Genomic DNA, 27,386 nt, shown 5'->3' with positions numbered 1-27,386 from the left:
GCCGCGTGCCTAGCACCACCTTCTCCTTTAATGCAGCTCGGACCCCCTCGGGCTCAGAATGTGTGGATGGAAGGATGGAGACACAGGCCCTCAGGCTCTGCGCCAGGTGAGAAGACGCCATCAGTAGTGTCTGTAAAGGTGTTCAAATTCTTAATACTTTGGGTTAAAAAATATATTCTGAGGCCGGGACACAGCCGGCCTGAGCGACAGGCTCCTGGGCAGGGCAGCACACTGGTGGTTTCTGTTCAAGGCCGACCTCAGTTTCAGCTTCAGTACTTCATCGTGCAGCCTCCGGGCCTCAGGACAGAGAGGTACTCAGGTCAGCCTGGACGCAGAGGCACGGTGGGGGCGGAGCCGGTGCCCTGGGCCTGGAGCCGCTCCCGCCCCCCAAGGGGAGGGCCCCCTCCCTGCAAGCCTCAGCGCCCTGTGCTGGGGGTCTCCCTTTCCCTCCGCCCCCACCCCGCAAGCCTGCCCCCTCTGCTGGGAGTCTCCCTTCCCTCCCCCGCCCCCCACCCCCACCCCACAAGCCTCAGCCCCCTCTGCTGGGGGTCTCCGTTCTACTCCCCCACCCCCACCCCGCAAGCCTGCCCCCTCTGCTGGGGGTCTCCCTTCCACTCCCCTGCCCCCACCCCACAAGCCTGCCCCTCTGCTGGGGGTCTCCCTTCCACTCCCCCACCCCCACCCCGCAAGCCTGCCCCCTCTGCTGGGAGTCTCCCTTCCCTCCCCCGCCCCCTGCCCCCACCCCGCAAGCCTGCCCCCTCTGCTGGGGGTCTCCCTTCCGCTCCCCTGCCCCCACCCCACAAGCCTGCCCCTCTGCTGGGGGTCTCCGTTCCACTCCCCTGCCCCCACCCCACAAGCCTGCCCCTCTGCTGGGGGTCTCCCTTCCACTCCCCTGCCCCCACCCCGCAAGCCTGCCCCTCTGCTGGGGGTCTCCCTTCCACTCCCCCACCCCCACTCCACAAGCCTGCCCCCTCTGCTGGGGGTCTCCCCTCACCCCCACACCCCGCGTGCCTCAGCCCCCTGTGCTGGGGGTCTCCCTTCCCCCCGCCCCCTGCCCCGCATAGGCTGGACCAGGAAATGGTGAGATGGAGAATGAGGTAGCCAGGGGGTCAGCGTCAGAGCAGCCCCCTCCTGTCAGAGGACCGGCGTGGATCGTGCAGGGGTCTCCCTTCTGTCCCACCTCCCACACTCCCTTACCTCCCCCAGACCCCTCTCCCAGGACACGGGTTACATCTGCCCCCGGGGCCTGTGTTTTCAGGCTCAGGGAGATCCCTGGGCTCCTCCATTCAGGACCCGCTGCTTCCGCTTCCTTCCTGCCCTCCCAAATCCCAGGGTCAGAGCCTGTGTGGCTCCCTCCAGGTTTCAATGGACAGTCACCATCTCCGCGTCCCGGGCGGCCTTCCCGACGTCCTCGAGGGGTGCCAGCCCCCGGAACCTGCTCCTCCGCGCGTGCAGCTGCTGGGTCTGTGGCTTCAGCGTCTCCTCCAGAATCTGCCCTCGGAGACCACTGCGGGGACAGGGTGCGGCGGGACGGAGCTGTTCGCTCGCCCACCCTGGAGCAACTTCTGTCCCCCTGGCCGGGAGGGGCCGCTCCCCCTGCCTCGGGCGCCCACCCACAAGGGACAGGCCGCCTCCCGCGCCCCCTCCTGCTGGACCTGCTCTGCTTTAAAGCCTCAGGTTCGTGGGAGACGTTACACACCGAGGACACTGCATCAGCGCCTGGTGAAGCAGGGGGTGTCTGTTTCCAGTGGGAACGCGCGGTTTTAATAATCCCTCAGAGAGCAATAGAGCACGGCCTCAGGGGTGACGCTGGACGGGTCTGCTCAGCGAGGCCCGGGGCCGCGTCCCCCACAGGACGTCGGGAGTGAGATGGGGAGGGTGGTAGACCCTGGGGCACACCCCTGCCAGGGCCCTGAGAACCCCCCTAGCACAGTGGCTGCCTGAGTCCTCAGGACAGACCCCATGGCGAGGGGCCTGACTGCCCTCATCTCACACCCCAGCTCCTGGGAAGTCCTGCCCACGGGGCGGGGTGTCTGTGCACAGATATGGCCGGCTGGGCTTGCTAAGGGGCCACGGGGGCGACGTGGGATCCCAGATTTGCAAGCACCCCCCACCAACTCCTCAGCTGCAGGTCAGACCCCCCCATATGGCTGCCTTAACCCACTGATGGACCCGTGACACTTTCCCAATTTCCAGGATAACGGAGGAACGAGCCCTCTGCCATCCACAGGTCACAGCACAACCACCTTCCTCCAGGGCCCTCGGACCAGAGCTGCTGCCCGTGGAGGGGCCGGGACCGCCGGGGTCGGGGCGGGCGGAAGGGGCGTGTCTAGGAGGATGGACTCGCGCGCGGTTGCCGCGGAGGCTGCCGACCTCGTCTCCTGACGTGCTTACAGTGGCTTCTCTTTGCTTTGTGTCGCTTTTCCAGGCGAATTCTTCGGTGTCTTCTTGTTCTCTCTCGGGTCCGTGGCAAAGGCAATCTTTGCTGCCCCCTGGAAGACGCAGCAAGAGCCTTTCTGGAAAACAGCCGCTGATGCCAAGGCAGCTGCCAGGCACAGCACGCTCGCGCCCCTCACGCTGGGGTCCCAACCCTCGGCCGGCGCGGGGTGTGGGGGGGCGAGGCTACAGCGCAGGACGTGGGCCCGGCCCGGGCGTGGGCACCACACACCTGACCGTGTTCCGTCACTAAGTCAAGCTAACGTGCGGGCTCACGCCTGACTCAGTGTGGGGAAAGCCGAAGAAGGCCTGCAGTCAGAAAACCTGAATTACAGACTCATCGGCTTGGATCAAGGACACGACAAACCGGCAGACAGACTGTGAAAATACGCCAGAAGCAGCAGAGCCAGCTCTTCTGACAGAGACGGACCCCTGTGGCTCCACGTGAGCTCACGGCCCCCACACGTGTGCAGGTACAGCTGGGGCTTAGGGGTGTCCCCTGACTAGCCTCCTGCCACCCGATCCAAGGCCGGTGAGCCCCGACTGCTCTCAGGGACCCCACAAGCTCCAGACGGTGACCGTCCGGCATCTCCAGCAGGACATCTTCTCCGCCCTCCCCAGAAGCAGCCGCGACAGGTTCTTCTGGGCGGAGGGGCCCTGTGCACGGGCCAAGGAGGGCAGGATAAAGGCTGCGTGGTTCTCTAAGGATTCACGGACTGCTTAGGCCTTCCCTGGTGGGACAGCAGATAGGCGTCCACCAGCCAGTGCAGGGGACACGGGTTTGATCCCTGGTCCAGGGGGAGTCCACATGCCACAGGACAACTGAGCCCGTGTGCCACACGTGCTGAAAGGCCAGAGAGCCACCGCTCCTGAAGCCTGACACCCAGAGCCCAAGCTCTGCAACAAGAGAAACCGCCGCAGCGAGAAGCTCGGACGCCAGTGGAGAGTGGCTCCAGCTCACGGCAACTAGAGGAAGCCTGCACCCAGCAACCGAGACCCAGTGCGGCCAAAAATTAAATAAAACAAGAAAAGAATTCACAGACCACTGACGTTTATCTCGAAAACAACAAATTCCTTCAAACGTCTAGGTTAGGGCATTACCCAAAGTGTGTGTGAACAGCACTCTGAATGCTAGAGAATCAGTTCTGGGGCCTGGGGACATCTGCCCTGGATTTCTGACCACTGGGGCCTGGTGTGTTTCATCTGAGTTTGCTCGTCCGCCTCCCCACAGTGGCCATCCTCTGTCCTGCCTGATTCCTGTTCCCTGTCTACTGGGTTTTCTGTTCCGGAACTTTCTTTTCTCTCCTCCTCATGATGGCCACACCTGGATGCCTGGGTGGAACTCTCCTGTGTGTGCCCTGACCTCCTTGGCTCCCACACGGACGCCCAGTGCTCTGGGCTCTACGCAGACCCTGCGCTCCTGAAGGTGCCTGGCCCCCTGCTGTTGGGGTGTGTTCTCGCTGCTCTGCTGGGGTGACCCGCGCCCCCACTCCAGCCATCCTGCAGCAGTTATCCTCCTGGCGGGGACCTGGAAGATTTCTGCCGTCAGGGCTACAAGCTGGGGGCTCTGCAGCCCTGTAACTGGGACGCGAGTGGCAACACGGCAGAGCCGTCGCCCGGCGCTGCCTGCAGCTGCCTCGCCTCCCACTGGAGCCCCAGCCCAGGGAGCTTAGACTTGTGCATCTGAAGTATGCGAGTGCGTCTGTGTGTGTGAAGTGTGCGAGTGTGTGTGTGTGTTGGGGGGCACAGCTGCTGCAGAGATTATGTGTGTGTGTGTGAAGTGTGCAGGTGTGTGTGTGTGTGTGTTGGGGGGCACAGCTGCTGCAGAGATTGTGTGTGTGTGTGAAATGTGCAAGTGTGTCTATGTGTGAAGTGTATGAGTGCATGTGTGTGAGTCAGGGTGCACAGCTGCTGCAGAGACTGTGTGTGTGTGTGTGTGTGTGTGGTTTGTGTGTGCATGAAGTGTGTGCGTGACGTGCGAGTGCATCTGTGTGTGTAAAGTGTGCAAGTGTGTTTGCGTCAGGGTGCACAGCTGCTGCAGGGACTGTGTGAGTGTGTCTGTGTAAAGTGTGCAAATGTGTCTGTGTGCGAAGTGTGCGAGTGTATCCGCATATGTGTAGGGGCACATGGCTGCTGCAGGGACTGGGTGAGTCTCAGATGGGAGCAGGCTGGGTGGGGTGCCGGGGCGGCGGGGGGGTCATGCAGGGCTAATCTGCCAGGTCACCTCTAAGTGGGTCACCAGGCCGGCCGCCTGCGTCACCATCTCCAGCCCAGCAGCACCTGCTTGACCTCAGAAGGAGCCTAAGGCTGGGAGAGGCTGGGGAGTGGGGGGAGCAGGAGCCGGCAAGCTTCTCCTCTCCCCTCCACTCCCCATCCCCCCATCCCCCTACCCTCACTGGGACAGCTGCCACAGACGCAGCAGAATCGGAATTGGAACCTCCTGCCTGGGGGGTGGGGTGCTGCACACACAGCACCATGTGTCAGGCCCTTCTGCTGTGGCCCCCAAACAAGCGCCAGGTCCAATGGGCATTTCTTACACACAGACACCTGCTTTTACCTTTAAGACGTGAAGGGTGTGATTCCGGCTGCACCCCTAGCCCTGTGTTGCTGTTACCAGAGCACAGTGCGTGGACTCTAAGGTCACTGACAAAGCCGCTTGATTCAGAGCATCATGAAAAACGAGGATACCACAACTTTCGAAAAAGTGGGTGGTGAGTCACGAGGCTCGGGCCCCTGCCTGGACCAGAGGAAGCTTCCTGACCGGTGCAGGGGGTGGACAGGACGTAGGCGACCCCTGCAGAGCCCACAGGCAGGCTGTGGGAGGCCAGGCGCCCCCGTGTCCCTGTGGGCCAGTCCAGCCCAGCCCCTCCGCCAAGCTCACAGGGACGGGGGATGCGGTGGACGGAGCCCCAGCTCTGCCTACGTTCGCCCCTGTAGATGACTCTGAGGGCCACTAATGCGCTCCCCACCTATAGGCCCGCCACACGACTGCTTTTACTTCTCTGAGACAGGCCCCCGGAAGGCTCCCAAGAATTTAGTGTCTTTAACTCTCCCAGACGTGCTCCTGGAAGCGGACGGCCTGCAGCCGGCCCTCTGCGGCCCGATCTCTCTAGGCTGCCCGCTGAGAGTGCCGGCCGCTGTTCACAGCTGGAGCACTGAGACGCGGGCGTCACCTTTGGGTTTTCTGCCACCCGGGCGTTGCCTGCGACCTGCCTGTCCTGCCCTCTGCCTATTTGTCTACTGCACTCTTTAAAAAATCTATTTGTGGTTTCTCTTTATATATTAGATATTAACCTTTTGTTACAAACATATGTCACAATCTCCCCGTCCTTTGACTTTGATTATTTTAGACCATGAAAAACACTGCTGCTTGTACTTTCCTATTTTTAGTTTCAGTGTTGTTACATTTAACTCAGGAGGCAAAGTGCTACTCCAGATTTATAGACACTCTTCAGTTCCTATGCTATGAACCCTAGTAACGGAGTGACGGGAAGCCGTATTTCTCCGTAAAATACAAAATATACAGAATGGGACAAGCTTCTTCTTGCACAGCATCATGGAAGTCATTTCCAGCTGGAGGGAAGCATGCAAAAAGGCAGCGAGCTCCAGCAACACATGCCAGGAGTGCGCAAATACCACGCCCTGGGTCATGGCTGCCCCGTGGTGGCAGCGACTCAGTGGCCGTGGTTGGATGGACAGAGAAGCAGGTGCCCATCCACACACACGGAACATCACTCAGCCCCGAAGAGGAAGGGATTTCAACACAGGCCACGATGCCCACAAGCCTTGAGGATGCGATGCTCAGTGAAATGACCGTCATGGCGCACATGCAGGGTGCACTCACTCAGGGGGGTCCCAGGAGTCAGACACAGACAGAGAGTGGGGAGGGGCAGGGACTGGGGAGCCAGTGCTGCACGGGGACAGAGCTGCAGTCTGGGAAGACGGGAAGGCCCTGCAGATGGACGAGGTGGTGCCTGTAGAGCGCCGGGACTGCGCTAAGTGCCCCTGAACTGTGCGCTTAACCACACAGTCCAGACGGCACGTGGTCTGTTACGGGCACTCAGGCACAAGTGACTCGTGGCAACTCCCCATCCGATGGCCACCAAGGCCACGACAACGCTTAAACCCAGGCCCAAGTGGGGTCCTGGTCTCTAGGGGTCACCTTGACGATCCCCTCTGTGCTCTGGGTAGGAGGGGGCGCCCTCATCGCCATGAAGAGGCTGCGGGGGGGCAGGGGGCAGGGGGTGCAGGTGGAGGGAAATGGGCCTCCTGGGCCCTGGGGGAGGGAAGGAGGTCTGCTGCCCGTCTCGTGGCCCGTGGCCTGGACTGCGGACCGGAGTCCAGCCTGGGGGCCCTGAGCCCAGGATCTCGGGCCCTTCCGCTGCCAGATCAGCACCCAGGCGGGCCTAGTGCCTGCAGAAGGGAGCAGGGGAAGCCAAGGGACTCCAGAGGGACAACAGGCCAGCGCGTCCCGCACGGCCAGCCCAGGCGGTCTGCTGGGGCAGGGTGCCCGCACAGTTTGGCCAGCAGCTGCCTGGAGCCGGGAGCCTGTGCAGGTCGAGGGGTATGGTGACCAACCCCACCCCCGCTCTGAAGACACACCTGGGGGGCTGGGCCCTGGGCAGAGCGCATGGGCTGTAGGGGGGCCCTGGGGCCCTGGGCAGGGGCAGAGTGACTTCATTACTGGGGTCTCACATGCAGGGGTGTGGAGCTGCAGACACAAGGCTGCCCTGAGCAGAGCCGGTGATGAGGCCTGGACGCCAGGACAGAGCCGCTTGGGGAGCACAACAGAGGACCGGCCAGGCCTCGGGATGGCCCGTGGGAGGGACCGGGTGGGGTGGGGGGCGAGGACAGCCCTCACTGGGCCTGGGAATGAGGAGGCCGGTGGGGGGTTCCCAGGACGGCACAGCCCCCCAGAGGACGCTGCAGAGGAGTGACTCCCCCTCTGGGAGGACCCAGGCCTGAGCTGCAGGCAGGTGAGGGATGAGCTTCGGGGAAGTGGTCTGAGCGCCCACAGGGAGCTCCTGGGAAGCCGGGCAGCGGGGCTGCTGCCAGCGGAGCCCGGGACAGGGTGGACGAGCTGGTGGTCTCTGTTTTCTGCGTGAGGTCACCGCTGGCAGAGGGACAGGACCGCCAGCTGACGGGCTTTGCAAGGCAGGCCGCCTTCACGCGGGTTCCTGGACGCGGCCCGGCCCCCTCCCCACCGCCTACCGGGCTCCGGGGCTCCTCCGCGGACGCCCCCTCCCCACCACTTCCCTCCCCTCTGCGGGGGCACCCCTTCCCCCCCAAATACCGGGTTCCTCCGAGGGGTCGTCCCCCTCCCTACCCACCACGTACCTCCGCGGGCGCCCCCTCCCCTCCGCGGGCGCCCCCTCCCTGCCCCCCACGTACCGGGTTCCTCCGCGGGGGCGGGGCTGGCAGGCTCCCGGGCTCCTCCTGCCTTCTCCTCATCACCTGGGTGCTCTCCCTCCACTCTTGCAGCAATCGCTTGTCTCTGGGGGGGTGCCGGGGGGCGGGCAGCAGAACGTGAAAGCTGTGGGTAAAGCGGCCCTCAACTCACCAGCGTTTCTACGGTCACTTCTAGAGCTTCACACAAAAGCCCCTCACTCCGGGGCCCCCCTCAGAGGGCAGACGCCGGCCGGACACCCAGGCCTCCTGGGCAGCGCTTGGCGCCTCTGAGTCTGTCTGGACCTCCTGGTGGGGACCAGCCCGACCCTGGCCAGCCCCTGCCCGCTGAGGCACCAGAGCCCTTTCCAGGAGGGCCCAGCTGGGGCCACCAGCTCCAAAGCCAAGGCCTCAGGCATTTACGGGTCTGCACGCGGCGGAGGGGGACGCCTGAGTCTCACCAGGAGCCTGAGCCCCGTTTCTGCCGTCCGGCGCCCGCGGCTAGGCTGTTGGCAGCGCATAACCTGCTGCACCACAAACCCCAGACGATGCCCAGGGCTTGCTGCCTCTGCGGTGCCAGGCACTGTGCCCAGGAGGTCCCCAGCTAGCCCAGCTCCACCCGGGCCACGGCCGTGGCACTGAGATGGCCGGGCCGGGGGCTTCACACGCCGGGCTCCGGCTCTGGGCACCGGCTCTCAAGCCCAGGCAGCCACTCGCCTGTTTGAACCAAGTCCTGACTCTTCTGGCGAACCCTTCCGGCCCCCAGACCTGGCTCTCCGTCTCCTCTCCGGGCAGAGCCCTCCGCTGTGGGCCCAGAAGCTGCTGCCCTCCCAGACTCCCCAGATCTTTCCCGTGGTCCGGGCCCCTGCTGGGAGGTGCTAGATCCCCTCCGTCCTCAGGGTCACGGTGCTGGCCCTTCTGGGCTCCTGGCCTCCGCCCCTCAAGGCCTCTGTCTTGGGCTCCAGCCTGAGGGAGGCACCGGCTCTGGTGCTCCAAACAGAGCACTTCGCCCCCTGCAGCTCCCCCCACCTCCCCGCCCCGCCTCCCAGGAGCTCCCTATGGGTGCTCAGACCCCTTTCCTGCAGCTCAGTCACCCCTCACTCCTCCTGCAGCTCAGGCCTGGGTCCTCCGAGCGGGTGTCACTGCCCCACACCCTCTTCTGCAGGCACCGGCCTGCTCATTCCCAGGCCCAGTGAGAGGCTGGCTATCCTCGCACCGCCTCCCATGCCTCCTGGGAGGGCCAGGTGCCCTCTTTGCACCTGCACAGAGCCCTCCTCACCTGTGGGGCTGCCCACCCCAAGCCCCAAGCCGCTGCCCACAGGAAGCTGTGACTCTGCGACTGCAGGCGCCTCTGTCACCTCTCTGTGACACCTCTCAGGGGTCTCTGTCTCCTCTCAGGAAATGGGCTGCAAGGGACCTACTCCTTCAGAGGCACAGACCGAGGTTCTGGGGAACCGCAGGAGCACAGATAGGCGGGGGCCATGTGGAGGCTGGGCCACTGGAGAGGCCCCACGCTGGGCCTGGAGGCACTGACTGGTCTCAGGCCCACAGCAGAGAACCAGGAGGGAGCTGCCACCTGCCCTCTGACTCCAGAGCTGCTTGGAGAGGGCGGGTGGCGCCCTGGGCCCCGCGGAGCCCAAGCTTCGTCTGCCCTGCCTTTGGGCCCCAGGCTGGGCGCCCAGCTGAGCCGGAGGAGGCAAAGGTGCTCGGGAGGGGCGGTGGGCAGCCGCCCCTGCAGACCTGCCTGGATGGGGAGGGGGCGGGGGACACCTGGAGGGGCACAGTGGGGGTGCGGCAAGTTCCACGAGGCACGCAGGTGGACGGACACCCGGGGGAGCCCAGGCCACACCGCCTCGCTCAGCCGCACCATCAGTCACGAGTGCGGGGCCCCAGGGCGGGCACGCCGTGTTCCCTGCCTGGGTCTGAGTGCCTGGCAGCACCGGCCTTTCCCTGAAGGCGATGGAACCCCACTAGAAAAGCACATGTGGGATGGGACCAGCATGCGGGCCCATCTGAACATTTGCTCTGTGAACCCTCTGCTCCCGAGGGTCCTGAGAGAAGACACTCAGGTGGGCTGATTCCAGGAGGTTTATTCAGACAATTTACAAGGCAGGGGAGGGACCGCGGGGGCAGAGCAGGCCCTGCTAGGAGGTGAGGCTGTGCCCACCGCAGCCTTGGGGAGGGGGAGCGGACAGATCCTGCCCTCTCTCTCCTTCTCCCCGCTGACCTCCTACCAGACCCCCCACCAGCCAAACCTAACCAGAGGGTGGGCGCACCCGGGCATGCTGCCAGCCAAACCCAACCAGAGGGTGGGCACCCGGGCATGCTGCCAGCCAAACCCAACCAGAGGGTGGGCACCCGGGCATGCTGCCAGCCAAACCCAACCAGAGGGTGGGCACCCGGGCATGCTGCCAGCCAAACCCAACCAGAGGGTGGGCACCCGGGCATGCTGCCAGCCAAACCCAACCAGAGGGTGGGCACCCGGGCATGCTGCCAGCCAAACCCAACCAGAGGGTGGGCACCCGGGCATGCTGCCAGCCAAACCCAACCAGAGGGTGGGCACCCGGGCATGCTGCCAGCCAAACCCAACCAGAGGGTGGGCACCCGGGCATGCTGCCAGCCAAACCCAACCAGAGGGTGGGCACCCGGGCATGCTGCCAGCCAAACCCAACCAGAGGGTGGGCACCCGGGCATGCTGGAGGCAGTCTGTCTGCGCTAGGCGGTCTCTGGGGGCCCCGGGTGCAGTGGAGACGGGCAGTTGGCGGGGCTGGAGGGCAGAGGGTGGACAGTGAGGACAGGACCAAGGTGACCCCACACGAGGCCGACTGAGTCAGCCCGGACCCCGGGGTAGGGGCAGGATGAGCCCACGGACAGCACGCTGCTCTAAGCAACTTTCCTTAGAGCCGGTGACAGACAGGAGACAGACTCGGGGAGGAGCAGGGGGAGGATAAGGAAGCAGAGGGGGACACAGGCCGGGGTGGACGAGGGGCTGCGCCCAGCCATGGGGACAGCACGGAGGCTTCCAGCAAAGCCAAGACCCCTGGCGCCCCCCCGACCCCCACCCCAGCGAGCCCCACGCGACCCCGGGGGGCTCCCTCACCCCAGGCACCCCCTTGACCCTGGCGTCCCCCCCCACTTCACCTCGACCCGGGCACACTCCTCCACAACCTCACCTCTTGCTCTGCTCCTGAGCCTGCCTCTCCCGCAGTTCCTGGAGGGCCAGGCCCCTGCTCTTCCCTAGCTGGCTGGTGCGGACCAGGGCCTGCCGGGTGGAGTCCAGCTCGGGCAGCACGCCCTGGAAAGAGGGTATCTTCATCCTATGATGACACGAGGTCGTTAGCCGAGCGCGTCATGCAGCCCGAGACGGCCCCTGGGCACGAGCGAGGAGCCACGGGCAGCTGCCTGTGGAAGTCCCAACGGTCACGGTTGGTGGGCAGGGCCTCCACCCCCTCCCCAGGCCAGGTCACGACTGGACGACACCTGGGACCAGGTGAGACTGTGCTGCTGCGGGAAAAGGTGGGCATGGACCTAGATGAACTGGGTCATCGGGGCCTCTGCTGGGGAGCCCTGTGCTGTGAGCCCAGGGCCACGGCCAGGCAGTGACCCTCCCCACGGCGATGACCCTCCAACGATGCTTTCCTTTGAGAAAGTCTCAAACCTATACAACGGTTGAAGCGACAGTGCAGTGAACACGTGCACCCTTTTCTTGTGGATCTAAGCTCTTCTGTTTTCCAATGACCCCCTTTTCTCGTGGATCTAAGCTCTTCTGTTTTCCAGCAGTGACCAGCCTTGTCACCTCAGATGGGCCCGTCTCACAGCCTCGCCACAGACTTTCACCACAGACTCGTCCACACAGTCCATGGGGCCGCAGGCGAGTGACCGCGGACCACATCCTGTGCCCTGGATGTGACATCACCGCCCGTGCCCACGTATGAGCTGTGTTCGCCAATGTTACTGGGTACCATTCTCTCTGTACACACACACATCCACATACGTGTGCACACCATGAACACACACACCACACGTGCACACACACACCATGCACACACACACACACCATGCACACGCACACCATGTGCACACACACACTCATGCACACTCACACCACACGTGCACACACATGCACACGTACACACCATGCACACACACACACACCACGTGCACACACACACCATGCACACGCACATGGCGTGAGTTTTTCTCTCCTGTGACCTCTTGCTCTGAGCCTGTTTCCCTGGCTGCCCCCGTCTGGGTAACTTGAACACTAAACCTGCCGTGTCTCGGGAGGGCGACGTGGACACATGTCCCCCTGACATCGTAACAGGGCCTCACAGGATACCGTGACGACCTGCGGGGACTGCGTCCAGCCTCGCCTCCCGCCTTCACCTGCAGAGGGGCCTCGGGCGGGGGAGCGGCTTCCCTCTGGAGCTCAGCGCGGCCCTGAGGCTGGGGGGCAGCTCCGCTGGCAGCAGCTGGCTCCCCAGCGCCCCTGCCTGCTCGTTCTCCACGATCTCCTGCCGCAGCTTCCAGAACCGCCGGATCTCCTCCTCGCTCGGCCAGTCCTCCGGGGGCTCAGTGGATCTCCTGGGCTCGTGCGGGTCTAGTGTTTCAACAGGTGGGAAAAAGTCTGCCTTTTCTGTTACCATGCTTCCCTTTGGCTCCTGAGAACGAATGGTTTCTTTGTTAGGCACGTGCTCTTCGGATAAGTCCAACAGGGGCTGTGGCAGATCCCTTACGGTCATCTTTTTAACTGGGGAAACGGACAGCGAACAAAAGGCCATTTTAGTAGGTTGCACTTCCACGCCCGAGACACAGCCTGGAGCCCTCTCCCTGCACAGAGAGGGCTGGGGCGGTCCCTGTGCCCCAGGCCCTCACACTGCACATAAGTCCATATAAATGAAGACATCTTCCCCATCTAGACCTTCTAGTATCTGCTTCTAATTGATGCTCAGCCCACACACCTGTCATTTTTTATTGCAACACTTTTGCTGACTTTAGACACTTTGATCTCTAGGAAACTCAAGTGAGAAAACTGGCCCCAAACATATTCATCCTGAGGTGCACCACAGCCCTCATCGGGTGTTAGGGCCACAGCACCCCGCAGACGGGGGTCATCTGGCCTCACATGGCCTCTGGCGGGGCAGGACCCGATGTGCTGACTGACAGACAGACAGGAGGCCCAGGCCTGCCCCAGGCTCACCCACCAAGCCCAGTCTCAGCCTGCAGCACACACCCCAGACCCAGTGGCCCCTGGCGTTCTTCAACACATTGAGACAGCTTAGTCCATCCAAGTTACCTTCTGGTACAAGGCGAATTCATCTTCAGCTTTTCGGCCTAATTGATTTACCATTTTCTACCCTTTTCCCCAGTCGATCATGTATCTATTATGTTAGAACCCACACAGCCCTCTTTGTAAAAATACAAATAAAAAATACAATGGGACCGAAAGATAATGAGTTTTAACTATACAATAAAATGTTAAATTCTGAACAATACGTTCAGCGTCAGTGGTCACAAGTTTGTTTCTTGAAGCGGAGGCCGCTCTCCGTGTTCGGGGGAGACTGGAATGTGGGCGGGTGGGCACCTGGACTCACAGGTCAGCATGGCGGCACCTGCCCTTCGGAACCGGGCCCGGGCTCCTCCCCGGGAACCCAAGGGTGCACGAGGGGCACACTGTGGCCACAGCAGGTGCGGCTCGTGTGAGCCCGGGACGGCCTGGTCCCGACCACTACATGCTGGGGGTTGCTGCGTTTCTTTTTAAAGAAAAACAGTTTTCAAAATGGGCAAAGACATGCTTTAAAAAGTATTAAGAAGTGACGGGAAATGAGCCTATGTGTCCAATTTGCTTGTGGACAATTGACTCAGCATCGGAGACAAGCAGGACCCGGCCCAACACCAAACAGAGGAGGAGAGGTCCCGGCAGGACCCGGCCCAACACCAAACAGAGGAGGAGAGGTCCCGGCAGGACCCGGCCCAACACCAAACAGAGGAGGAGAGGTCCCGGCAGGACCCGGCCCAACACCAAACAGAGGAGGAGAGGTCCCGGCAGGACCCGGCCCAACACCAAACAGAGGAGGAGAGGTCCCGGCAGGACCCGGCCCAACACCAAACAGAGGAGGAGAGGTCCCGGCAGAGGCTGTCCTTCGAGTCAAGCAGGAGGGCCAATGGCAACACCGCAGACGGATGCTGACTGTCACCCCACGTGGCGGGAAAGCAACTAACTCAGGACAATGCAGACCACTGTTCCGCCTGGTCGTTTGGTGTGTTTTTAAGTGACTCCTGGGGTGGTCACCTCGTGGGGGCTTGCAGGTGAGGACAGCTTCGTTTGAACCACCCCAGTGGGCTTTTACCCAAACCCACCCTCAACAAGCTCAGTGACAGGCACCGAGGGTGCAAACCCATGCACGCGGAACCAGGAAGACACGAGGCTCTGAGAGAGCACGGAGGTCTGTGCGAGTCTGGCAGGGGACGTGCCAGGCGCCTTCACCCCGTGTGACTCCCTGGGGCCCCGGTGTCACAGAGCACTGGCACCAGCGTGTCCTAACAGTCGCGCCACCCACCTCGAGGGGAGCCGTTGTGGGGGGCCGCGTGGTCGGCCTCGCAGATCTGCAGGAAGGTCAGGATGGCCACCAGCCCCCTCTGCACCACAAGGGGCGGCGGGAACTCCAGGGGGCAGTGCCGCAGACTCAGGGCCTTCAGGGTGGTCACGCTCCCTGCGGGAGAGCAGAGCTGTCAGCACCGCCAGCCGGCGGAACCGGCCCGTCGGGGCAGCCCGGCCCCCAACATGCCCCAGGATCTGGGGCGAAAGGTCATGACAGATGTCTGAGATCTGCTTCCAAAAAAAAATTATCTCTGCAGAGGAGAGGGATTCTGCGGATGAAGACCATGGTGGTGATAAAATTAAATACGGAAATGGAAACAGCAACCGCAGCGCTCTGGTGAAAACCAAAATACAAAGATCTGTCACGTGCTATCTCAAAGACCTATTTTCAACAACAACAACAAAAACTCGGGTCATTCAGAAAAGGAGGAGCAGGAGGAGAACGGGCCGTACACTCAGGAAACACACAGTCGGCAGAGGCTGTCTTCCAGTTGGTCCAGGTGCCGGATTTAGCACACAGAAACTTCAAAACAGTCATTTTAAATGTGTTCAAATAAATGAAAACAACAACAACAACCACCTGTGTTTAAATGATTAAAGGAAAACGTAGTGAAATGACTCAGCAAATGTCAACAAAAAGTACAAACTACACAAAAGAAGCAAGTGGAAGCTCTGGAGCTGAAAATCACGAAGACTGAGATGAAAATCTATGGGAGGGACTCAGCAGCAGGCACGAGATGGAGCAGAAACAGTAAGCGAACTTGAAGATGGAGGAGCAGAAAGTCTCCATCCGAAGATCACAGACGGAGAAAGGGTTAAAACCAGAGCGGAACCTCCAGAGACAGTGGAACAGCGGCAGGTGTGCAAACGTGTGTAAGGAGAGCAAAGACACAGAAAGGAGCAGAAGAGTTACCCAAGGACACCACGGCCAAAAAGCCCCCGGAGGCGACGACAGACATTAATCTACACTCTCAAGATGCTCAAAGGGATTCGCACTGAGGACATCTCGGTGCAATTCCTGGAAGACCAAGAAAATAACCTTGGAAACAAGTCATTATGTAAAGGAACCAGCCACAAGGTCTGGTTTTTCCAGTAGTCATGTCTGCATGTGAGAATTGGACCATAAAGAAGGCTCAGAACCAAAGAACTGATGCTGTCAAACTGTGGTGCTGAAGAAGACTCCTGAGAGTCCCTTGGACTGCAAGGAGATCCAACCAGTCCATCCTAAAGGAGATCAGTCCAGGGTGTTCATTGGAAGGACTGATGCTGAAGCTGAGGCACCAATACTTTGGCCACTGGATGCAAAGAACTGACTCATTGGAAAAGACTGATGCTGAGAACGATTGAGGGACGGAGGAGAAGAGGGTGACAGAGGATGAAATGGTTGGATGGCATCACCAACTCAATGGACTTGAGTTTGAGCAAGCTCCGGGAGATAGTGAAGGACAGGGAAGCCTGGCGTGCTGCAGTCCATGGGGTTGCAAAGAGTCGGACATGACTGAGTGACTGAACAACACAAGGTTGCTGGCTGAGTTCTTGCCAAGAGCAGTGGTGGCAGAAGAGTGAGCATCAGGCTCCAGGTGCTGGAGAGAACCTGCTGATCAAGCATCTGAGTCCATCCAACTGTCCTTCAAGACCCCAGATGAAAGGAAGGCCTTCCGGAATGGACTCACATAGAAACAGAGACCGTCAACTGGCCTGCAACAATTTAAAACCTGAATTGGTCATTATCTGCCCCTCCCAGCCCCACCCCACCCACAACCTCAAGTGCAGGTGAGAACCACTGAGCAGAACGGATGAGCTTAACAGTCAACTGAACACAGCAGAAGACAGGACCGACGGACACAAAGGCAGGCCAACAGAGAGTCCATCACGGTGGAGCACAGAGCGGGAGACAGGAGCTGGGAAAGGGGCGCTCAAGGCATTTGAGACAGAAGCACACGTAACCGTCAGGACCCGGATGCGAGGGAAAGGCATGCGGGGGACACGACGCCCAGAGAAACAACGGCGGCCCCAGAATCCCCCAAATCTGACGAGAGGCATCGACAAGCAGAGCCAAGCAGCGCAGTGAGCCCCGAGCAAAGTGAATACAAAGAAAACCACGCCCAGACACACCACAGACAAACTGCCGAAAGTCAAATGAAAAAAGAAAAATCTTAGAGCAGCCAGAGGAAAAAAAATGTGACCTCTATTATCAAAACGGTTGACTTCTGAACAGGTGATGGAATCCACACAACAACACAGATGTCTCCGAAGTACTCAGTCCCCACAATCTGGCTTCCCACACGCTCAGCTAAAACATCCTTCAACAACGAAGGAAAAATAAAGACGACCTTTTAGAAAACCTGGGGTGGCAGAGGATGAGGTGGTTGGACGGCATCACTGACTCAAAGGACACGAATCTGAGCAAACTCCAGGAGATAGTGGAGGACAGAGGAGCCTGGTGTGCTGCAGCCCACGGGGTCACGAAGAGCCGGACACAATGTAGTGACCGAACAGTAACAATAATCCTTTGCCATAAGACTCAGTGTAACACAAAAGGAGATCTTCCCGCCAACAAAGTTGCCCCATTTGGAAGACGAAACTTCAAGAAGAAGTGAAGAGCAGCAGAGGGTGACCATGTGAGGAACGTAAATAAGACAGAGTGCCCACTGGGTGCAGCCCACACCTGGGGGCAAAACGCACGAAGGCACAGCACACGAGGCCGGCAGGAGGCGCGGAGCCCAGGGAGGAGGGGCGCGGAGCCCAGGCAGGAGGCGCCCGGGAGCCCAGGCAGGAGGCGCGGAGCCCAGGCAGGAGGCGCCCGGGGCCCGGGAGCCCGGGCAGGAGGCACGGAGCCCGGGCAGGAGGGACCCAGGAGCCCAGGCAGGAGGCACGGAGCCCAGGCAGGAGGTGCCCAGGAACCCAGGCAGGAGGCACGGACCCCAGGCAGGAGGGGCGTGGAGCCCAGGCAGGAGGCGCCCAGGAGCCCAAGCAGGAGGCACCCAGGAGCCCAGGCAGGAAGGGCGTGGAGCCCAGGCAGGAGGGGCCCAGGAGCCCAGGCAGGAGGGGCCCAGGAGCCCAGGCAGGAGGCATGGAGCCCAGGCAGGAGGCACAGAGCCCAGGCAGGAGGCACGGAGCCCAGGCAGGAGGCGCCCGGGGCCCGGGCAGGAGGCACGGAGCCCAGGCAGGAGGTGCCCGGCAGGAGGGCGTACCAGGAGACGCCCGGGACCCCAGGCAGGCGGAAGAACCCTTCACATGGAAAGTGAACAGAGATGAACACACTCCAGGCATCCACGCCCACATGGATAAACCTCCAGGACGCCGTGCTGAGCCCCAGATGCCAGGTGACCAAGCATACACACGGGACGAGGCAAACGCAGAAGCTTAGCAGGAGTCTGAAAGGAAGGCCCTTTAAACATGTACTGGGCAGGGGTGGTGAGTGGGAAAGATCTCAAGGCAAGCAAAGACGGTGAACAGAGACCCTGCTGGCTGAGGGGAGGGGCAGCTGGACCGGGAGGGCGCCTGGGCCCACAGAGCCCCGGTGCCACCCTCCCTGAGCACCGCAGGGCCCTGCGTCCCCAGTGCTCACACATGTGTGCACAGGCAGGACGTCAGCGTGGCAGTGGCAGCCCTGTGAGCCCCGTCGTCTCGGCGCCCAGAGGGATAGAGCAGAGGGCGTCGGCTGCGTCCCCCAGGCGGGGGCAGGCCTGTGTGTCCACTGCGCATTCTGGTGGCTGCAGAAGGCTGCACTTTAACCCATCTTTCATTTCATTGTTTGTTAACACTTACCCAGCTCCACAGGTAACATTCTGATGGGATTTCTTTCTAAAAGCAAAGTTTTCAAATGCCTTCAAAACAAGACAAAAAATAAATAATTTAGCAAGCAGGAAGTCGAATGAGCATCACATTTCTTCACCTGTCTTGTCTCTGCGGGGTGGCATCCACGCACATGTGCACACGTTCCCCCCACGCTCTTCTCCGACAGCCAGCAGCCTTGCCGCCTGGCAGCTGGTCGGGCTCAGCCTCAGCGCTGCGGCCGCTGGGACCAGGCAGCTCTTTGTGAGGCCCATCCCCTGCTCAGGGGGTAGGGGCATCCCGGTCTCACCCCACCCCTCCCCAAGCGTGACAACCTCAGGATCTCCAGACGCTGCCAAACACCTGCTCACCCCATCACATACACTGCTGGACACTTTAAATCTCTCCCTGCTAGCGGCTCACACAGCCACGACACAGACAAGGAGAACGTTAACACTGGTGTTGTTTTGATTAGGCTTTTTGGAAAGTTTAAGGCTTTTAATAAGCCCATAATTACTTAAAATTTCTAATGAACATGTTTTCGGCTCTTCATTCAGCATGCTGATCTAATTTTAATGACATAACGGGTTATAAACCACAGGCAGAATTATATCTTAGACAACATTCAGCAGCTGGCTTTCAGTGGCAAAATCAAAGAATTCTCAAGTTTGAGGCCGTGTATTTGTTTCAGAAGGAAGAACAGGGCTTACAAGAAGCAGTGCTGGTTTATTTTTACTCTCTGAGGAGCGCCGAGTGCCACTGCTAAGTCAGCGGTGGGCCAAGAGCACGAAACTGGTCTCAACAGGCCAAGGGGCCTGTGATGAGCGGAGCTTCCGAAAACCACCCCGACAGACGCTCGGGGACGCTGAGGCCACCGGCCACGCTGGCGGGGGACCGAGAGAAAGTGCAGTGGGCAGAGTTGCTTGTCACACTGCTCCAGGCCCAGGGGCACGACCCCTGGCAGACCCAGGAGCTCGGGGAGATGGCCTGGGTGCCCCGCCCTGGGTGCCCACCCTAGGTGCCCAAGATGCCCGCTGCCAACAGCAGGGACCTGCTTCCTGTGCAGCTGCAGCAGGCCCAGGCGACTCGTGGGGGCCTTTCTCTCCTGTTACACGCAATGCAACACTCACTTCTGTGAAATACTTTTAAAATCAGTTTGCAACTGTCCAGGCGACTGAAGGGCCTTCTGCAGCCCCTGCTCTGCGTTTCATGGGGGCTGCGATGACTCCTATAGGAAGGAGGTCACCCTCGGACCCCCCTCTCCCTCCCACACCCTCCATCCGACCTGAATGCCATTGGCTGTCCCGCGTGGACAGCTGCAGGGCCTCCGGACTGCCGCTCCCTGCAAACCTCTGTGACTTCCTGTCTCTTCCGTGATGAAATTCAAACTAGCAATTGTCCTACAAGCTCAGCGACTCCCTTTCCGGGCACTGCCTGCCGCCTCCCCTCCTCTGCTCTGTCCCCAGGGACAGGCCCACCTCAGCGCCCTTGCAGTTGGTGTCCCCTCTGCCACGGACACACTGACACTGCAGGAGGGTCTGAAGTTCACATCATGAGGTTTCCTAAAGGTCGAGAGCCGCCACAGAAGCACTGGGCCTGGGGCCAAGGCGCCTGAGAGAAGCATGTGCCTCTGGGGGGCTCAGGGGGGCAGGCAGTCTGGCCTTGGTTCTAGAAGGGGGACGCCTGGCATCTTGGTAGCAGGCACTCAGCAGGACAGTGCAGAGCATGCTCCAGGGCTTCCGGTTTTCCCCAGATGGGAAGAGCGTCTCATTGTCTACCGGGAGCCAGTGCAGTCACACACGGGCCCTCGGGAGCGAAGCCGCTGGTCTGCATGCATCAGAAGTATTAGTATTTCTGACGGGAGGCAGAGATGGAACCTGCTTGTGGGGAAAGCTGCGCGCACCATCCGGCAGAGGCACTGTGGTGCCGGTGTGTTCCGAGGCACTAAGTGTCCTAAGTGATAATCATGTACGTGCTTTGGGGCTTCCCTCGCTTAGCTCAGTCGGTAGAGAATCCGCCTGCAATGCAGGAGACCTGGGTTCAATCCCTGGGTCAGGAAGATCCCCTGGAGAAGGGAACAGCCACCCACTCCAGCATTCTTGCCTGGAGACTCCCATGGACAGAGGAGCCTGGCGGGCTATGGTCCATGGGATTGCAGAGTTGGGCACAGCTCAGCGACTAAACCAACCATGCCACATGTGCTTTGGTACCTGTAGCCACCACACCTCTCAATGGCCTTGAAGACCCCACTACACGCTTCTGTTCTAAAGTCGAAATTCATGGGAGGAGTGGGGGAGAGCGAGGCAGCCAAAGACAGGCACTTTTAAGAGACGACGACCTCCTCACCTGGCCAGACAAACACGCTACTCACTTGTGACAGCCAATCCCAGAGGGCAGCGCGGTGATCCTGTTGAATCGCAGGTCCAGCCATGAAAGGTTGGGCAGCAGCTGGAAGAAGTCTTTAGGAATCGTGCACAGGGCATTTCGCTGAAGGTGCAATTGCTTCCTCGGGGGAAAGAAGAATGTTTTGTCAGCCGACTAAATTCTAAAACGTGACATATCCTCGAAACATTTCCACTGTGATAGCAATCACACAAGGCGAGTTAAAAGAAAACCCGAATGTTTCCCCTGAAATCGTTGAAACGGGAAACACCCGCAGCAGAGAGTCTCGGCCTGGGGGCTTCCCTGGTGGTCCGGCGGTTAGGCATCCGCTCTGAACGCAGGGCACGCAGGCTCAGTCCCTGGTGGTGAACACGGCCACACACAGTGAGCCGGTAACGGTCACGTCAGGAAGTCCGACCTCCGCCCGGTGGACCCTTAGGCCTCCACCGTAAGCCAGGCAGGGCAGCACAGCAGGGGAGGAGGAGACACGCGCATGCTGACCGGTGCGCGCCGCGTGCCAGTGAGATGCTGCCGTCAGGGCCGCCGGGTTGAGGGCGACCCAGAAACACCCTCTCCCGCTGCTGCTGTGCGCCCTCTCACGCGTGAAAGTCTCCGTTGCTCAGTCGTGTCCGACTCTGCGACCCCATGGACTGCAGCCCACCAGGCTCCTCTGTCCACGGGATTCTCCAGGCAAGGATACTGGAGTGGGCTGTCATTCTCGTCTCCAGGGGATCTTCCTGAGCCACACATATATGCATCTATACATTTCTATTTAGCAGGGCAGCAGAGTGCAGAACTTAATGACACTTTCCTGGGAAACCCGGGAAACTGGCTCCCTGGGTTCAAATCTCAATTTCGAAAAACCCGTGAGCTGTGTGCCTTGGAGCAGGTTCCTGAGCCCCCGTGCTCCGGGCCTGGCCTGTGACGGGGCGCACGCCCATGGGGAACGGGGTTGGGGTGGCGCTGCGGCGCCGTTACAGCCCAGGGCACATGGCAGGCGCTCCTCCACCACCAGGGTCTCGGCTCCCAGCTCTGCCACCAACCCCCTTCCAAGTCTGTCAAGCGCACGGCAGATGCTTGAGACACGCTGGCGAGAAACCACAGACATGCTGAAAACACAATCCCGAGTCAGCTCAGACGCGGCTGCATCACTCCCCGCGGCCAGGGGAACGCGTGGTGACCAGACTCCGGTTGTGGACGCCGTCGCTCCGGGCCCCTCCCGGCCCACCTCCGGGGCAGCTTTAGGCACTCTGTCTCCCAGGCTCAGCACTGAAGCTGTGGGTCCTTGTCAACACCAGAAGAGGAGACGGCAGAGACACGCCACGCCGGCCCCCGCCTCGGCCCCCGGGGCTGGGCTGAGTGCATCACATGAGCCGACCCTGTCTGCCAGGTTCCATGAGGCCTCATGAGGACGGGGAGGCTGGGGAGGGGTTTGTGTCCCCTGACTGGAGGCTCTGGAGGGTGTTGCTGTGGCTGCAAAATGCACCCGTGACCACCGACGGGCCACAGCTCGGAGTGGTCACCTCACCTGGGGACTTGTTGCCACAGTGATAAGGTTGACACCTCTGTATTCTGAGGGGCACAAATAAAGTCCCTTCATTCCGACTAAAGAAGGCTTCCTCCTTCTTTTACGTGTGAAGGCACCATGAGTTTCTACACTGCTGGGCTCCTCGTTCAGAACTGAGAGCGTTTGCTTCATTAAAGTGGTGTATTATAGGAAGACACAGTACGCCACTCGTGGAGGGCAGCGCTAAGGAAACAGCAAGACCAGTGCTGGCCTGACAGCAAAAGAAGGGTGTGGAACACAACCAGGGTTAGGACAGCAAGCAGCCACTCAGAGTCTAAGCACACAGCCGCACGTATGGGGTGGCCAAGAAGTCCCTTCATTTCTTTGCATATGATGGTTCTAGTAGCTCTCGTCTTTAACTTCAGTGGAAACAATTTTGTTCCATTGTGACAGCTGTCGTATCAGTATACACTTTTTAAAAAAACTTATCAAAACTGGTGAATTTTTGTGCAGCCATTTAAATACTGAAGATGGAAGAAAAAACAACATTTTCAGCATCTTATTCACTGAGCATGCGCACACAGAAGTTTTATTATTTCGAGAAAAGTAAGAATGAGACTGAAATGCAAAAAAAAGACTTGCGTCATGTATGGAGAAGGTGCTGTGACCGATCAAAAGTGTCAAAAGTGGTTTGTGAAGTTTTATGCTGGAGATTTCTCACTGGACGATGCTCCATGGCTCAGGAGACTACTTGAAGTTGAAAGCCATCAAATTGAGACATTGAGAACAATCAAGCTTACACCACACGGGACATAGTGCACATACTCAAAATGTTCCAAGCAAGCATTGAAAATCATTTGCACCAGCTGTGATATTTGGGTTCCACTTAAGTTTAGTGAAAAAAACCTTCTGTACCTTATTTCCACATGTGATTCTCTAAACATAACAAAAATGTTCCATTTTTAAAACACCAGGCAAGGAAAAATGGATACTGTACAAAAGTGTGGAACAGAAGAGATCATAAGGCAAGTGAAATGAACCACCACCAACCACACCAAAGGCTGGTCTTCAAGCAAAGGTGAGGTGATGTATGGGGCGGGGTTGGCAGGTCCTCTGAGCTCCTCTGAGCTCCTTCTGGAAAACCACACGATTAGGTCCAACAAGTACTGCCCCCCGTGAGACCAACTGAGGGCAGCACGCCCCGAAACATGTCTGGAATTAGTCAACAGAGAAAAAAACCTCCCATCAGGATAATGCAAGACTGAATGTTTCTTTGGTGACCAGGCAGACACTGTTACAGCTTGGCAGGGAAGTTCTGATTCATCCTCCGGATCCAGCAGACGCTGCACTTCCGGATGTTCACTCGTTTCAGTCTTTACAAAATTCTCTTAATGGAAAAATTTCAATTCCCTGGAAGACTGTAAAAGGCACTCGGAACAGTTCTTTGCTCAAAAAGCTAACAAGCTTTGGGAAGATGGAATTATGAAGTTGCCTGGGAAATGGCAGAAGGTAATGGAACAAAATAACAAATACACAGTTCAATAAAGTTGTTGGTGAAAATGAAAACTGTCTTTTACTTTTACTTAAACATCGAAGAAGCTTTTCGGCCAACCTAATAAAAGCACTGAAAACTGTCAGTCAGCAGGCTAACAGTGCAACACGTGGGTGTGTGTCCTGTGTGGACATCGCTTTATATGCTGATCATTTAATCCTCCTGAAAAACCATGAAGACAAGGTGAGGTTCAAGGAAGCTCCCTGACTACTGGGCAGTGAGAGAACTGCTGACCCTGGACAGTCTCCGTCAAGCTGGGCAGAGGGAACTCTGTTGTAGAACTCGCCGGAGGAGACAGCCCTGCTGGATCTCAAGTAGGCGAGGGCCCGATCCCATGAAGGCACCGGACCCACGATAGAGTCAAGCACTTGACCTGGGCAGGGGTGTGGGGTGAGAAAGTTTTACTGAACTTTTTAAGGGGAATTGTGGGTTTTGTTTTTTTAGATTTGTTTTTATATGACCATTTTTTAACTCTTTATTGTTTTTGTTACAACACTGCTTCTGTTTTTTGTTTTGGTTTTTTGTCTGAGAGACACGTGGAATCTTAGCTTCCGACCGGGGATCATACCCACACCCCCTGCACTGGAAGGCAAAGGCTTAAGCACTGGACCACAGGGAAGTCTCTCAGGGGTGATGAGTTTTGATTAAGAGACCAAGCGTGTTTTCAGCAACATTTTCCACCCACCACGGGCTTTTCACTTAAGATGTTTCCAAGGAGAGGACATTAGCGTCTGGCTGGTCCCCTGCTGGAATTTCTCATTTTGCAGTGAGCAGCACATGAAACCCCAAGCTAACCCTCTTCCAATCCACCTCATTCTATAATTTCTAAAAAGAAATCTACAAGTGAGCAAAGTCTTCATTTACATCTACATGGCATGAGTGTAAGAAGCCCGGAGGCTGACCCACTTACTTTGAGGTTGGGGACTTTAAAGATCTCCCCAAAATGGTGAAGACCACTTTGACTCAAGTCTAAAATCGCTGAGGAGGAGAAGATGACCCCCTGGTGAACGTCTCTGGAGGCGGAAGCAGGCTTGCTCCCAGCCTGGCTCTCCCGGTCACCAGCCCCGCAGGGAACCGAGAGGGAACCGCTCCCCTCCATCAGTCCGCCGGGAGGAAGCACTCCTCTGGGGACCACCGCGCATCCTCCTGGATGTGGAGTCACCTGCAGACAGGGGGCGGGGTGGGGAGACACATCAACAATGAGTACACGGCACAATCACACCTACCGGCGGCTTGGCAGGCCTGCAATGACTGCGCTAGCTTACAAAAACCTGCGCGTCTAATAAACAGCATCATAAAACGGACTTTGATAAAACAAACTGGGCTTCAAGAAGGTTCAGATTAAACTGCTCCGCTCCTCCCTCTGCACCGCGGAGTTCCAGACTTAACTTTTAACACCTGGAAAATGCAGAGGAGGAATGGCTTCTCGAGGGATGAAACCGAATCAGAACGGTTCTAAATCCACAAGCGGGCATCTCCCTCCCCTGAGTGCGGAGGGGGCCCTGAGCTCGCCCTTTCTTATTTGCAGGTCTGGGTCCTTCCCATCAGCGTTTCTCTCAGCGGGGGTGTTGCCAGCTCACGGGTCTGCTGTGCGTCTGTCCCTCCATTTCAGGGGCGGGGAGTGCGAGGCCCCCGCCCCCTGGGCCCTTTTCTGTGACTCGGGGGAGCGCAAGCTGCAACCTCCGGAAACCTCTGAACCAGGAGAAAGTCTCAGGACCTCGAGCGGGCGGGGCGGGCCGCGCAGGGGCTGGGAGGCCGCGTCCCCACAGCGCGGGCCGCGCTCTGGACCCCACTTCTCATCACCCGGCGCCCCTAGCCTCTCCCGATGGGTCCCCGCCCGGGCAGGGCGGGCCGCGCGGGGGCACGGAGGCGGCGCTCCGGGCCCCGCAAGCGCGCGGTGCCCCAGAGTCTCCAGTGCGCCCCACCACCCATCACCCGGGGCCCCCAGCCTCTCCCGATGGGTCCCCGTGCCGGCCCACAGCCCGTGCTCACCCGCCCGCCGGGGGCGCGGAGGGCCCAGCGGAACAATGGAGGCGGCGGGCGCACGCGGTCGCCATGGAGACGCGGCGGTACGGAACGGAGGCGGAGGGGGTCACGCGGTCTCCAAGGAGATGTCCGGATGTACGGCGGCCCGCGGGCTCCAAACCGCGCGGAGGGCGCTTGGGGTCGGTGCTGCGCCTGCGCGCGGGCGCGGGTCTGGGCGGAAGGATTCCGCCGCTCCCGCCGCCTGCGCCCTGCTCTGCTGGGCGGTCGGTGACACGCACGGAGGTGGAGTGTTCCCGACAATGGGGACAAGGGTGCCGAGGCCCAGAGCGTCCTGCTGCGGGAGGGAAGGGGCCGCGGCGAGCCGCTGATCGCACGCACGAAAAGGCTCGCTTTCCAGGTGGAGCCCCCGGCGTCCAGAGCGTGGACGCCCTCCCTGCTCTTTACCTCCCCGCCTGCAGCAGGCAGACGTCCTTCTTCCTGGGGTCACAGGATGGCGGCCCCGACCGCAGACATCAGCCCGACTCTCAGCTCCCAGGGGGACAAGGGAGCCCCCCGCGCCCTCCCTCCCCCACCTCAGGAACGGTCCCTAAGATCCGCCTGGAATGGCTTCGGACACCTAGACCCGTCACCAGGAGGGAAATGAAGCCCATGAGGGTTTGTCTCGGGGCTGGGCCTCCGCCCCTAAGGTCTGCGCGCCTGGTACCTTTGTCCGCCCGGCGCAGGGCCACCGGGGGTGACGTCATTAAGGGAGCTAACCTCTGCAGTCGCGGGGCTGCTCGGAGGGTCTCTGGAAGCTGCCGCCCCTCTGCCTGACGCTGCAGCCTCAAGTGTGCGGAGCAGGTAGTTAGGAAGGGAAGGTGGAGCCGGAGCGGGGACCAGCGAGCCCAAGCTGGAACTCACGAGGAGGGACGCGAAGCCTGGGTGTCCTGCAGAAGTTGGCACCCATGTCAGGAAACTGCACACACTTCTGGCCCAGGAGCTGGAGAAGCATAAGGATGACTTGAGAGGCGAATCAGCCGCGCACCGGCCTCCCGCCGGGGAGCTGAGCCGGCGGAGGAAGGGCAGTGTGCGGCCGCAGCCGCCCCTGGGCCCCTGCCCTGACGCTCCAAGTGTCAGAACGGCCAGCTGCTGCCTCGTGCTCCTGGTTGCTGCTGTTCAGTCATTGAGTCATGTCCGACTCATGCCCCCGTACTACCTCCCGAATCTCATGCCAAGAGCCAAGTTAGGAAACCTGCTGGAAAAGGAATTCTGGAGTAGTTCAGCCCGGCCTGCTGACCCATCACAGAGCTAGCTCAGCACCCGTCAGACGCGAGGAAAGGGCTGACTGGACGCTGAGCAGGCGACCGAAAGCATCAGTACTAGAGCTGTGAAGAGTTTCACATGGGTTTTAACAAAAGATGGCTTTGGGTTTCTGCTGTGGTCATAGCAGGCGAGGTCATTCATACCAACCCTTCCACGAACACCGGAGTGAGGGAAATGTTCCACGTGCATGCTGTATGTCAATACTAGAGTTTATTCTGTATATTCTTAAAAGAAAATATGGGTGAATTTTGTTCTTAGGCTCAGAAGGATTTCTGAAACAGTATATAAAAGCAGTAACCATTAAAAAAAATGTTGATAAATTCACTACATTAAAAGTACTCTTGTTTGTCTAAAAGACACCATGAGGAAAATTCAAAATTGAGCTTCAAACAGGAGAAGATATTACCAATTCTTATATCAAATAAAAATTAGTTCCACAATATATAATCTAATATATA

General features: G+C 59.5%; 1 protein-coding gene and 1 long non-coding RNA gene across 34 annotated transcripts; one reads left to right on the top strand and one right to left on the bottom strand.

Annotated features, from left to right (window-relative positions):
* Positions 1 to 8: 8 nt before the first annotated feature.
* On the bottom strand, positions 9 to 26,964 carry LRRC27 (leucine rich repeat containing 27). Of its 33 annotated transcripts, none has more exons than XR_015155466.1 (11): positions 26,383 to 26,964; positions 24,551 to 24,802; positions 20,571 to 20,701; positions 18,194 to 18,252; positions 14,382 to 14,534; positions 12,208 to 12,571; positions 10,995 to 11,138; positions 7,828 to 7,969; positions 2,374 to 2,492; positions 1,378 to 1,507; positions 9 to 297 (listed from the first exon to the last, which is right to left on the bottom strand). XR_015155466.1 is itself a non-coding variant. In XM_086378237.1 (11 exons), the coding sequence occupies exons 2-11, from the start codon at positions 24,737 to 24,739 to the stop codon at positions 151 to 153; spliced, it is 1,557 nt and encodes a 518-aa protein (XP_086234363.1). In that variant the 5' UTR covers positions 24,740 to 24,802; positions 26,383 to 26,964; the 3' UTR covers positions 9 to 150. The 33 variants fall into 33 exon arrangements, 24 of the variants coding, with proteins under 24 accessions (XP_086234363.1, XP_086234360.1, XP_086234365.1 ...); XR_015155471.1 differs by having other exon boundaries at positions 20,571 to 20,705; positions 26,383 to 26,682; XR_015155463.1 differs by lacking the exon at positions 26,383 to 26,964 and adding an exon at positions 25,221 to 25,718.
* On the top strand, positions 1,507 to 3,478 carry LOC147344568 (uncharacterized). Its single transcript, XR_015155473.1, has 2 exons — positions 1,507 to 1,677; positions 2,429 to 3,478. It is a non-coding gene; the product is annotated as an uncharacterized LOC147344568 (long non-coding RNA).
* Positions 26,965 to 27,386: the final 422 nt, after the last annotated feature.

Source organism: Bos grunniens, chromosome 26 (genome assembly GCF_055505025.1).
Source record: "Bos grunniens cultivar Pamir isolate PY7600 chromosome 26, Bosgru_T2T1.0, whole genome shotgun sequence".
Taxonomy (NCBI): Eukaryota; Metazoa; Chordata; class Mammalia; order Artiodactyla; family Bovidae; genus Bos; species Bos grunniens.
Note: the sequence above shows the minus strand (reverse complement) of the source record. Positions and strands in the feature narration are given on the sequence as shown.

What these genes read in the sequence shown, in the direction of transcription:
- LRRC27 (XM_086378231.1), bottom strand. Translation starts at nt 25,247, where the DNA reads ATGGAGGGACAGACGCACAGCAGACCC. An exon ending in CGCCCCCGCGGAGGAACCCG is followed by an intron (nt 2,493 to 7,827) that starts GTACGTGGGGGG and finishes TGCGTCTTCCAG; the next exon opens with GGGGCAGCAAAGATTGCCTT. An exon ending in CAAAGCAAAGAGAAGCCACT is followed by an intron (nt 1,508 to 2,394) that starts GTAAGCACGTCA and finishes CTGTCCCCGCAG; the next exon opens with TGGTCTCCGAGGGCAGATTC.